The sequence below is a fragment of the Myotis brandtii genome, unplaced genomic scaffold, assembly GCF_000412655.1.
Source record: "Myotis brandtii unplaced genomic scaffold, ASM41265v1 scaffold181, whole genome shotgun sequence".
Lineage (NCBI taxonomy): Eukaryota > Metazoa > Chordata > Mammalia > Chiroptera > Vespertilionidae > Myotis > Myotis brandtii.
Window position 1 is genome coordinate 3,261,905 of NW_005356712.1, and position 12,944 is coordinate 3,274,848.

At 49.7% G+C, this 12,944-nt stretch overlaps 1 protein-coding gene across 1 annotated transcript in view; it reads left to right on the top strand.

Annotated features, from left to right (window-relative positions):
• The window catches only part of TESC (tescalcin), a 44,067-nt gene that overhangs the window by 16,565 nt on the left and 14,558 nt on the right, over positions 1–12,944 (top strand). The window contains exon 2 of the mRNA XM_014537700.1: positions 9,203–9,272. Coding sequence (XP_014393186.1) covers positions 9,203–9,272 — 70 coding nt within the window. The remainder of the gene's footprint in view (positions 1–9,202; positions 9,273–12,944) is intronic.

Here is a 12,944-nt window from a genome sequence, read left to right on the forward strand (position 1 = left end):
AATTTGGTCCCTGCTTCTTCTAGTCTACTGTTGAAACCTTCCATTGTGTTTTTTATTGTAGCTATATCATTTTTTATTTCCTCTTGATTCTTACATACTAGTAAGTTGATTTTCTCATCCATCTGGTTTATGAACTGTATGATCCTGACTCTGAATTCTTTTTCTGACACATTGCATGCCTCCGTTTCATTTAGTTCCTTTTCTGGCGATTTCTTCTTTTCATTCCTTGGGGGTTGTTTCTTTGTCTCCCTATTTTCTGTCTCTTTCTGGCCCTTGGCACCCTGCTTAGGGTTTGAGAGGTTAAAGACCCTATCAGGGCAGTGGTCCGGAAATCATTAGCCCAGAGGTGGGGTCTGTCTTCAGTGGCACACCTTTATTGTTTCTGCTCTGAGCTGTATCCCCTTCTCCCACGGATCTGGTCCCTCAGTTGTCTGCTTCAGATGCTCGGGGTGGCGGGAGCATGTGCACAGTTCCTCTGATGTGCAACTCCCTGTGAGGACCCAGAGCCCTCTGGCATGCAGTTTGCTGTGGCAGAGTGGCACCCTAGGTCCCTCTGGCAGCACACCTGCGGCATGGTCCCATGGCCCCTGGCTGGGCACACTGGCTTTCTCCAGATCGCCCCAGCAGTGCTTTCCTATAGCCCAAGTGAGCTGTGTGCTGGGTTGCTCCAGTAGCCCCTGCAAGTGTTTGAGAGTTGCTCTGGGTTGGGTTGCACAGTCAGAGCTCCCCTGTGGCCTGAGTGGGGCACACACTGGGTTACTCCAAGTTGCCCTGGCAGCAAAACCCAGCTCAGGGTGGAGTGGGCATGGGTTGCTCTGGTTTGCACAGTCAGAGCTTCCCTGTGGCCTGGACTGGGGCATGCTCTGGGTTGCTCTGGGTCACCCCAGCAGTAGGTCCCAGGTCTGGGAGTGGACCTGGTGCCAGGTGGCTCTAGGTCAGGCTAGCAGCCTGGTTCTGGAGTCTGGGGGTGGGGGTGGGGCACAGGGTTTTCCCTGGCTTGCATGCACTGTAGGGTCTTGGAGCCGGATCCTAGGACACTGGGTCCCAGCAGGCTGGTGAGGAGGCCTGGTGTGGGAGCGCACTCTGGCGACACGCACTCCCTGCAGATGCCTGGGAGCCTGCCGGGAGGTACTGCACTACTCACTGCCAGGGCACGGTGGTGGTTCCACGCGGGGTATGGCTGGCAAGCAGCGTTCTCTAGGCGTCCTCTGTCCTTCCTTATTGAAAATTGTCTCCTCGGCTGTGTCTGATTTCTTAATTCAGGGTGGATGTTTTGCGATTTTGTTCTTTTCTGGCCTGGCCCTAGGAGGAGATGCACGGCACTGCTGCCTATTCGGCTGCCGTTTTCTGTCCCCCCCTCCCCTCAGTAAATGCCTCTTAATGAATGGTGAGGGTGAGTGGACACAGTGGGCCGTAGGGGAGTCCACCAGGCCCCCCAAATCCCTGTGAGCCAACATGGGTTCTGGAAGGAGCAAGGGGCATTTTCTGTGACCCTTACATCAGACTTGGGCCCCGGGATAGGGCTTGAGCATTCCTGAGCTCCTCCCCCTCCAGTCCTAGATGTGGGTGATGCTCGGGTTCCTCTTCCTGCAGAGGCTGGACCCCACTGAGGACATCAGGCCCAGCTCTCTGCCCCCACTCTCCTCCCACTGCCTCCCTGAGGGTGGTCTCTGACTCTCTGTCTATGCAACTCTCCTCCACCCACCCAACCCCTGCGCCCAACCCCCATGACCCCTTGCTCAGCATAGAAGGCTGCAAGCTGGCCTCCACGGCCTTACAGGTGAGAGGCGAGGGCCAGACAGAAGCTCTGTGTCTATTAGCAGGCACTCCGCCCTCCTCCCCGCCCCAGCCCCTGGCAACCACCGTCTACTTTCTGCATCTGTCCATTTGTCTCATGTGTCTGGCTTCTTTTCCCCTTGGCCCAGCGTGTTTAAGGTTCATCCATGTTGTAGCATGTGTCAGTGCTTTATTCCGTTTCATGGCCAAATAATATTCCATTGTGTGGGGAGCCCACATTTTGTGCATCCGTCATGGGCATCAGGGTTGTTTCTACCCTTTGGCTGTTGTGACCAGTGCTGCTGTGAACATTCGTTCAGGTTTCTGTGTGGACGTATGTTTTTGTTTCTCTTGGGTGTATGCTTAGGAGTGGGGTTTCTGGATCGTATGGTAAATCTATGTGTAGTGCATTGAAAAACCACCAAACTGTTTCCCAGTGGCCGCACCATGCCATCTCCCACCAGCAATGTACGTGGGTTCCAGGTCCACACAGCCGTATCCACACTTATTTTATGTCCTATGATACTCATCAGGGTTTAAAAATTTTCATTTAAATAAGATTGCACAAGTAATCCCTGTCAATTGTAAGAAAGTTAAAGGGCAGATAAATGAAAACAAGGGGTGAGGAGAGAAGTGTCCTATAATTGTCACATCTGGAAACAATTTACTATAAATTGTTATAAATTTGTTACAATTTGTTACAATTTGTTATAAATCAGCATGAACTTGTATGTCAATATGAACTTTCGTATACATAAGAGCTTGTAGCCTGTTAAGTTTCCACATGATGCTATACCACGGACATTTTCTCTGTCCCACAATATTTAAACATTTTTTTCCCACCGTGTAGTATTCTGTCTTCAGGATGCACCGGGATTTATTTAACCCGTTTCCTGAGGCTCAGTGTTCCTTTATTTTTTACTGTTCTAAATAGACAGCGAGGGTTCCTCTTGCCTGTTTTCCTTTGTTCCCCTGTCTCAGTCCTCAGGACTTGTTACGAGGGGTTAAGTTTCTGTTGACTTGTTACGAGGGGTTAAGTTTCTGTTCAAGCACACAGATTGGCACTGTCCACTGCAGATAGAGCTCGAGGTGCCACCGTCCTAACTTGTCTAGGAGCCACATAAAAAAGTGAAATGAGTTTGAATCCTGTATTTTAAGCCATTCTATCTAAAATATTATTTCCACGTATCATCAATACCAGAAGCATTGACACAGTTTACATTCATTTGTATCAAGTCTGGAAGCCTGTGTGTAGTTGACACTGGGGCACATCTCAGTTCGCACGTGCCACCTTTCAAGGGCTTAGTGGCCACATGTGGCTGGTCGCTCCCTGATGGGCGGTGCAGGCATATAACTCTTTGTTTACGCTTTAGATACAAAGTGATGTCACCCCCCACCCCCCATATCAAAGATTGGGCCAATTAAACTCCCCCCAGCCACCTGGAAGGGTGCATTTCCCTCAGGGTGAAATCTAAAACCAAGATAAGGAGGTTGGCATGCCAGGCACTGGAGCCAGCAGTGTCGCTGTCACCCGTTCCCATGGCAACTGTGACCTCATGGGGGCCTGGAGAAAGGGCTGAGCGAGGAGCAGGAAAGCTGGAAAGTTTCCTTCCCGGGAACCCTCCAGGGCAAGAGCAGACCTTTCACGCTGGGGGGTGTGACTCGGGCACACGTGTATCGTGTTCCCATTGCCACAATCTAATTGTAGAACATTTTCATCCCCCCAAAGAAACGGGGTGACTATTAGCAGTGACTCCCTCTTCTCCTTCCCCAGCCACCACTGGTCTCCCTTCTCTATGCATCTGTCTCTGCACATTTCATATAAATGGAATTGTGCAGTGTGTGGCCTCTCATTTAGCGTGATGTGTTCAAGATAATTCATCTTTAATAGCGGTTGTTTAGGAGCATGTGTTGCTGTAATTTCTAATCATAATTTCTCAGGTTACACCCGGGGACTCTTTCATCAGTGAATCTAATCTGACCACCCAAAAGGAAGCAGTGTGGGGTGTCATAAAAAATAGAAAAATAAAGCACAACCACAAATTGAGTTCAAATCCTGGGTCTGCCTCTTTCAAGTTTAGTGACCTTGAGCAAGTTACCCATCCCCTCTGAGCCTCAGTTTGCTCTTCTGTAAAATGGAACAGTCCTTCATAGGTTCATAGAAAGGGTTAAAGAAGAACATGTGTGCCCGAAACATGTTCTGTAGCCAGTGGATGATTCATCAGTAACAATATTTTTGAGATCTGTTCGCTGTCCTATATGGGGCCATATTGTGTGCTTAAAATATTCATTACATAACAAATAAATATACATTGTATTTAAGAAAAAATTTGGAAAATATAGATGAATTAAAGCAAAACAAACAAAGCCTTTAATCCCAGTATTAAGATAATTGCTATTATTTTGGAGAAACAAGTCTAGATTTCTTTCAATACTTATGTACGTTTGTAAATATTTATATATTTCCCCATCATGCTGCTTTTGTAGCAAGCTGTTTTTAGACACTATATGTGCAACACATTTCCATATCAAATATACAATAGATTTTTAAAATTTTTTCAATTGCAGTTGATGGTCAATATTGTTTTCTGTTAGTTTCAGATGTACATCACAGTGATTAGATATATATATAATTTACAAAGTGACCCCTATAAGTCTAGTACCCACCTGACACCATAATAGCTATTACACTGCTATTGACTATATTCCCTGTGCTGTACTTTACATCCCTGTGACTGTTTTGTAACTACCAATTTGTACTTCTTTATCCCTTCACCTTTTTCACCCAGTCCCCCTAGCCCCACTCCATATATAATTTTTTGAATAGTTGTTCTAGTTCTGTGCAATACGTCATTGGTATCTTGATAGGAATTGCATTGAATCTACAGATTGCTTTGGGTAGTATAGACATTTTAATGATGTTTCTTCCTACTCATGAATATGGTATATGCTTCCACTTGTATCTTCTTCAATTTCTTTCTTCAGTGTCTTTTAATTTTCCAAGTACAGATCTTTTATATCCTTGGTTAAATTTATTTCTGGGTATTTTATTCTTTTTGAAGCAATTGTGAATGAGATTATTTTCTTACTTTCTTTTTCTGATAGTTCATTATTGGTATATAAAAATGCAACTAATTTCTGGATATTTGTTTTGTGTCCTGCTACTTTACTGAATTAATGTATCAGTTCTAATAGGTTTTTGGTGGAATCTTTAAGATTCTCTATATACAGTATCATGTCATCTGTAACAGTTTTACTTCTTCCTTTCCAATTTGGATGGCTTTTATTTCTTCTTGTTATCTGATTGCTATGACTAGGACTTCCAGTACTATGTTGAACAGGAGCGGTGAAAGCGGACATCCCTGTCTTGTTCCTGTTTTTAGGGGAAATGGTTTTAGTTTTTGCCCATTGAGTATGATGTTGGCTGTGGGTTTGTCATATGTGGCCTTAATTGTGTTGAGGTATGTTCCTTCTATTCCCACTTTGCTGAGAGTTTTTATCATAAATGGGTGATAGATTTTGTTGAATGCTTTGTCTGCATCTATTAATATGATCATGTGGTTTTTATCCTTCATTTTGTTTGTGTGATGTATCATGTTTATTCATTTGCAGATATTGTACCACCCTTTCATCCCCGGAATAAATCCTACTTGATCATGGTGTATGATCTTTTTATTGTATTGCTGAATCTAGTATGCTAATATTTTGTTGAGGATTTTAGTGCCTACATTCATCAGGGATATTGGCCTATAACTTTCTTTCTTTGCAGTGTCTTTATCTGATTTTGGGATTAGGATAATGCTGGCCTCATACAATGAGCTTGGGGGCTTCCCTCCTCTTGAAGTTTTTGGAATAGTTGGAGGAGAATATGTGTTAGTTCTTCTTTGAATGTTTAGTAATATCCACCTGTGAAGCCATCCAGTCCAGGACTTTTGTTTGTTGGGCGTTTTTGAATTATTACTTCAGTTTCACTCGTTGTAATCTGTCTGTTCAGATTCTCTGATTCTTCCTGACCTAGTGCTGGCAGACTGTGAGTTTCTAGGAATTTACCCATTTCGTCCCCGTTGTCCAACTTGTTAGCATCTCGTTGTCTGTAATATTTTCTTACAATCTTTTGTGTTTCTTTGGTGTCAGTTGTTATTTCTCTTTCACTTCTGATTTTGTTTGCGTCCTCTCTCTCTTTTTTCCTGATGAGTTTGGTTAAAGGTTTCTCAATCTTGTTTATCTTTTCAAAGAACCAGCTCTTGGTTTCATTCATTTTTTTGTATTGGGTTTTTTAAGACTCTATTTTGTTTATTCCTGCTCTGAAAGAACGAAATCTTACCCTTTGTGACAGCATGGGTGACCTGGAGAGCATGGTGCTCAGTGAAATAAGCCAGTCAGTTCATATGTGGAATCTAATGAACAAAATGAACTAAGAAGCAAAACAGTGACGGACTCATAACAGAGAGCAGGCTGACAGCTCTGGGGATGGATGGATTGAGCAAAAACAAAAAAAACTCATGGGCACAGACAACAGTGTGGTGATGGCCACAGACAGCAGCGTGGAGGAAGGTACAGGGGGTGGTGAACTCACAGTACCGTGTACAGATGATGTGTTGTAGAATTGTGCCCCTGAAACCTGTCTAATTTTGTTAACCACTGTCACCCCAATAAATTCAATCAGTATTTTAAGAGACAATTAGGGAGGGGGAAGGTGATTCAGGCTGGTGCTGGCAGTTCCTTGGGAGACTTGTAGTGAGAAATGTACAGGGAATCTGGTGGGTAGGGCCAGGGAAGGGGAGGAAAATGAAAGAAAATTTTAATAACTGCTGCTGTGGACAATGTATTTCGATTTCCCCAATAACCTAAAATTTAGAAAACCTCAGTACAGGAGATTTACTTTTTTAAAATCACCATTTTTGGCTGATGGGCCCCGTTTATCCACCGCTAAGTCGGCCTTGTAGGATCCAGGCTTTATGGAGGTTCTGGCCACACGTGAGTGCTTATGTGATGAATCACACAGAATTAAACACATACATGCACCTTTTTGCTTCGTCCTCAGAGCCACCCTGTGAATGAGAAGCTACTTTTCCCTCTGTCTTATAGTTTGAAAACGTACACAATTGGTAAGTGGTGGAGCTGGGACTTGGTTCCAAGTCTGCCCAACCCAAAGCCTGCCCTTAATTGCTATACAGATTGCCTGTTTGACCAGAATATCCAGGTGTTCAGAGTCTGTAGGTCTGGTTCCTGGGGACTACACGCAAAACTTCCCAAAATAGTGGGTGAGCTGGAGATGGGCTCTCTCCCACCACCGTCCGCTCAGCATTCCCCATCCCTTAGCCACCTTTCTCCTCTTGTTCAAGAGGCATCTAACCCCACTTCCTGTTCATTTTCGTTGGCCCCTGGCTCAGCTCGTGCTAGCTGAGTGGTTCAGTTGGTTGGAGTGTCATCCTGTGCGCCAAAAGGTGTGGGTTTGATTCCCAGTCAGGGCACATACATAGGTTGCGTGTTCAATCCCCAGTGGGGGCTTGTATGGGAGGCAGCCAATCAATGTCTCTCTCACATCAATGCTTCTCTCTCTCCTCCTCTCCCTTCCTCTCTCTTTAAAAGTCAATAAAAATACTTTTCTCGGGTGAGGATTAAAAAAAAATATCTACAGCTCAGCATTCTCAAGTCTTCCTAGGAGCTGCTGTTTGCTAGAAAACAGTCATTAGGACTGTCAGCTGATCCTGAGGGCCCGCTATGTCCTGGGTGCCTATCTCCACGCATTAGCCTCTCTTCCTCTGGACACCCTAGGAGGGGGTTGTATCCCCATGTTACAGATGTAGAAACTGATCCTTGAAAAGGTTAGTTAGGTAACCACTGAGGGCAAGGACCACCTTTCTGGAGTAAATGTGGCCATTTATATCACATGTATGTTAGCAAGGACATTTGGATACTGGATCGGCCAGCAATTCCGCTCCTAGGTGTGTACCCAACAGAAATGAATAATTCCATTCACCAGAAGATCACAGGATGTTTGTGGCTGTATGATTTGAGTAGCCCTAGCCTGGAAAATGTCCAAATGCCCAGCAATAGCAGAATAAAGCATCCTCTCTTCAAACATGGAATAATATACAGCAGTGAACACGAACAAACAGGATGTGCAATAACTTGGGTGAGTTGTCAGACTGTCATCAATAAACCCACAAACAAGTGCTGGCGAGGATGTGGAGAGAAGTGAACCTGCTTGTGCACTGCTGGTGGGAGTGCGGACGGGCGCAGCCACTGTGGAAAGCAGCATGGAGTTTCCTCAATAAATTAAAGATGGAACTGCCTGATGACCCAGCAGTTCCACTTCTGGGATTTTATCTGAAGTAACCCACAATACTAATTTGAAAGAATATATGCACCCTTATGTTCACTGCAGAGGTATTCACAATAGCCAAGATTTGGAAGCAGCCCAAGTGCCCATCAGTAGATGAGTGGATAAAAAAGCTGTGGTACATGTACACAATGGAATACTACTTGGCCATAAAAAAGGATTAAAAAAATAGCTAATCCAGTTTACATGCAATATTATATTAGGTTCAGGTGTACAGCATAGTGGTTAGACATTAATATAACTTAGAAAGTGATCACTTTGATAAGTCTGACACCATACATCAGGGGTCCTCAAACTACGGCCTGTGGGCCACATGCAAATACAAATATTGTATTTGTTCCCATTTTGTTTTTTTACTTCAAAATAAGATATGTGCAGTGTGCATAGGAATTTGTTCATAGTTTTTTTTTAAACTATAGTCCGGCCCTCCAACGGTCTGAGGGACAGTGAACTGGCCCCCTGTTTAAAAAGTTTGAGGACCCCTGCCATACATAGTTATTACAATATTATTGCCTATATTCCCTGTGCTGTACTCACCTCCCCATGGCTGTCTTCATACCTGGAAATTTATATTGAATACCTTCACCTTTTTCACCAGCCCCCCAGCTCCCCTCCTCTCTGGCAACCCTCAGTCTGTTCTCTGTGAGTCTGTTTCTGTTTTGTTTGTGTGTTTTGTTTTGTAGACTCTGCATCTAAGTGAAATCCATGGTAGTTGTCTTTGTCTGATGTATTTCTCTTCATATGTGACCACACTGAGCCCTTTTCTCAGCCGGAGGTCTGACCTCAGAGGCCTGTAGGAGGAGGGAGCGCCTGGGCCCCTGTCCCAGCAGCTGCAGTAACAGCTGTATTATTGCTACGGGGTCAGAGCGAAGGACCCTGAGCTGCGTTACCAGGAAGAGTGGGAAACCCTGTCCTGGCTGCCTCGCCTGCTTGCAGGGGCGGGAGGTGGCCTGAGAATGAACGGACGAGGAGAGGGGGCGGGGAGGACAGTGGCCCCAGCCTCCCTCTGGTGGCTCCGAGGTCAGCAGCCCCGTGTCTTTGTCTTTCTGTCTCATTTTCTTTCCTTCTCTTACTTCGCAGTCTCATCGGACCAGATCGAGCAGCTCCGCCGGAGGTTTAAGCAGCTGAGCGGAGACCAGCCCACCATTCGGTGAGACGGGCAGCTGGGGATGGGGGTGGGGGGGGGGCGCTGGCAGGTCTGGGCAGCTAGGGACTTTCTCTCCGTGCCCCTGGGGTGCCCGTCTGCGGCAGCTGTTTCCACTCTCCGGGCGCCTGCAGGACAGGATGCTCTCCCTGAGGAGAGGACGAGCCATCCCTGCTTCTTTCGGATGAGAAACGTCTAACTGGAGTGAAGATAAGGGTGGGGGGGTGCAGAGCTAGCCAGCCGCCCACCGCACCCGACTTCCTCAGGTGGACCGAGCTCCCAGGCTCCGGCGCCGGCACACGTGGAGGCCGTGTGAAATGTGTGAAACGCCGGGTCCTGCCCGCTGCGGGTGCAGCCGGGACGGCTCAGGTGTCAGAGGCCCGTCTCTGACTCCCTCCCTCCGGGGGTTAGTGCTGAGTTTGGTTAAGATGCTGGTGACGGCCCGGCCAGTGTGCTCAGTGGTTGAGCATCAACCTACGACCCAGGAGGTCTCGGTTGGCAGTGACGGCCCGGCCAGTGTGCTCAATGGTTGAGCATCAACCTACGACCCAGGAGGTCTCGGTTGGATTCCGATGGAGGATTCTCTCGCATCATTGATGTTTCTATCTCTCTCCTCTCCCTTCCTCTCTCTGAATCATTAAACACATTTTTTAAAAATAAAAAGGTGGCAGGTGGCAGCCAGTTCCCCTTCCAGAAGCCGGCAGGTTACGTTTTTATGGACACATGCTTTGCACGGTGTGCCCCCTGGGCGAGTGCGTTCAGTCTTGGGTGGTGGTTGAGTCCCTGCAACGAGGTCCGTGAGGGGCCTAGGCAGCAGGCTGATGGTGTTTCCCTCAGAGGGTGGGCCCAGCTAAAGAACGTACCGGGGCCCTGACATGGGAACTGCTCACAGATGTTACGTGAGCGTGTCCATGTGCTGCCCAGCTGGAGCCTGTGCCAGTCCTGTGCCCCCCCCCACACACACACATACACAAAGTCGTGGTGGGAAGACTCCCCCATTTCACAGACGGCTGAGGAGGCCGTGCTCTGGCCTGGGTCATGCAGCCCCTCAGGTGGAGGAGCGGGGATTGGAACCCAGTGCTGAGATCTTGGGTAAGGAAGTGGCCTCCCTGCTCTGCCCTCTGGGACCACCAGCCCTCAATGTCCTGGGCCTGCAGCTCACGCAGCCCCTGCGCCGGTCTCACGTCTGTGCTGGGAGGTGAGTCGGTTGTGCTCCTGCAGGAAGGAGGCGGGCTGACCACAGCGTCTTGTGCAAACGGCCTGCAGGAAGGCTTCCTCCCCGGCTCTCAGAACTGCTTTGCCTGTTCCTGATCGCCCCCCTCCAGGGCCCGGAGAGGGGAGACGGGCAGCTTTTCGGTTCCCTGGGCTTTCCCGGCTGTCTGCCCAGGGCAGAAGGAACGAGTCGCGAGCCTCGGGCTGCGGTCTGGTCTCCAGCGCTGTTCCCACGCTGCCAAGGTCTCCTGCGTGGCCTCAGGCCAGGCCTTCACCCTCTCTGGTCCCCGGGACACCCACGGGCTGTCAGGGGGCCCGGGGTTGTGCTGGGGTGGGGGCAGGGCGAGGATTCGTCTCTTCAGTGTTTGAAAAACTGTGGGTGGAAGCTGGCCAGGTTGTGGGGACATTCCAGATCCTGAGAAAGGTGTTGGCTGGGGATCCCCGAGCGTGGCCCCCAGCACCCCGTCTGTGAGGGTGTGGGAAGCAGTGCCCTGTGCCCTCCCACAGGGGATATCCGAACACCTCGAGTGCAAAAGGTCTCTTAAAGGTGACAGTTCAAACCTGCAGGCTTTGTGCACAGACAGGTAAGATTTGCAAGCTGCGTTTTTAAAAGTTTAGCGAAGAATCGGGCTTTGCAATTTGTGACTTTAAAACATTGAATAGAGCTTTAAAAAAACAAACAAGGTAAAACTGCTAAAATTGGTTTTAACTTTAACCCACTGTGTCCTGCCCATGTTTGGTGGGATAAGTCTCTAGGCGTCATGTAAGGACATGGGGGGCAGGGTTACCCCGAGGCCTTTAAAGCTGGGATGTCAGGGCCCCCTCCGGGTTCCTTACACAGCCAGCACCTCATTTTTAAAAAGTTCATCGTGTTGCATTCTTTTTCTTAAGAGGGCCCCCAAATGATAGTCAGGACCCCCCACTCTAAATGCGGAAGGCTGAGTGCTGAGCCTCCTGGTGGATGCGAGGAGTAAGGGTCCTCTGACGTTTATGGAGCACCCGCTGTGCCACCTTCGCTCCTGGGAGGACCCTCCACAGTGACCCTCGGCAAGATGTAACCGCAGGCCCGAAGAGAACGCCGTCTTTCATGGCCTCTAGCACTTTTCTCTTTCCTTGGGCCCTTTAACCGGCGACTGCCTTCAACAGCGACTTTTCACTTCCTGGTAGCGCCCTGGCAGGCTCCCCAACATCCACAAATAGCCGCAGTGGGTACTGCACTCAGGCGGAGCGGCCGGAGGCCGATAAGATAGAGCGAGTTACAGGCATACTTTTAGGTTCATGAGGCCACCGAAGGGGGTGGCTCCTGGGACAAAGGCCCCGGCGCCCCGGGCAGGGGGTGGTGTGCACTGTGCAGGCCCACACCCGGCACGGCCCACGGCACCCTCCCCGCCTGGTGGGCGTTCCCCTCCCGCTGTACTGAGTCAGAGGTTCCCGCAGGGCGAACCCCGTCCGTGGGAGCCCCAGCGCCATCAGCGGAGTGCTGACTGTGCCCGGCACCGGAGCCCGCTGAAGTCCACATCATCACCCCGTTTTGCAGATTAAGAAACGGAGGCCCCGAGGTTGGGTCTCCCAGCAGAGCGGGCTGTGAGGAGCTCCATCTGCCATGAGTCCCTCGTTAACCGAGCCACTGCTTTTACCTGTCAGGTAGCTAGACATTTACCAGCTTCTTAGAGCTCTCACCATGCGCCCGGGGTGAGGGCAGGCCTGGGTCGCCGGGCTGTTTCACTGTCAGGATCTGATCTATCCCAGGAGTTAACGAGCCTTCCCGTTAAAGCCGCCGCTAGGACCATGTGCTAGGACGGTGCACATTTATTTAAAAAGAAAACCCCGCAGTCATTTGTAAAGCTGCCCTGGAAACAGCAGCCTGTGTGTGTGTGGGGGGGGGGGGGGGCAGGGATTGTGGGGAGCTGGGAGCAGCTTGGGGAGGAGCCGCATGGAGGAGGGGGCTGTGGGCAGAGGCAGGGCCGGGAGGACAGGCGCAAGGACTGGGAGTGGGTGCTCCTGAGCACCTGAGGGTGACGCCCACACCTGCCCCTGAGCGGGACCCCTGACACCGCAGCGGCCCGTCCAGCCCGTCCCCATCTCAGAGGTACCTGCCCCGCCAGCCACCCTCTCCCCCGAGGCCCGTCAGGCTGCCTGCACCGCCCTCCTGGGGTGGCAGTGGCCTCCTCCCTGGACCCCTGCTCTCTCCAACGGCCCCGCTCACAGACACGCAGGAATGAGCGGGATCCTATTAAAATGGCGCTTCTCTGCCCCAATCGGTCCATCCTCCTGGAAAAATGAAGTACGAGCCCCAAGGCCGCTGCCTGTCCCAGGCCCCTGTGCGATGGGCCCACACCTCCGCCTCCTCCTCCCCCTTCTGGAGTGCCCTCCCCGAGCACTTGGGGCTGGGCAACCTTGGGGGGCGTCATGCACATTGTAGGGTGCTGAGCAGCGCCCCTGACCGCCACCCCCCGACGCCCACAG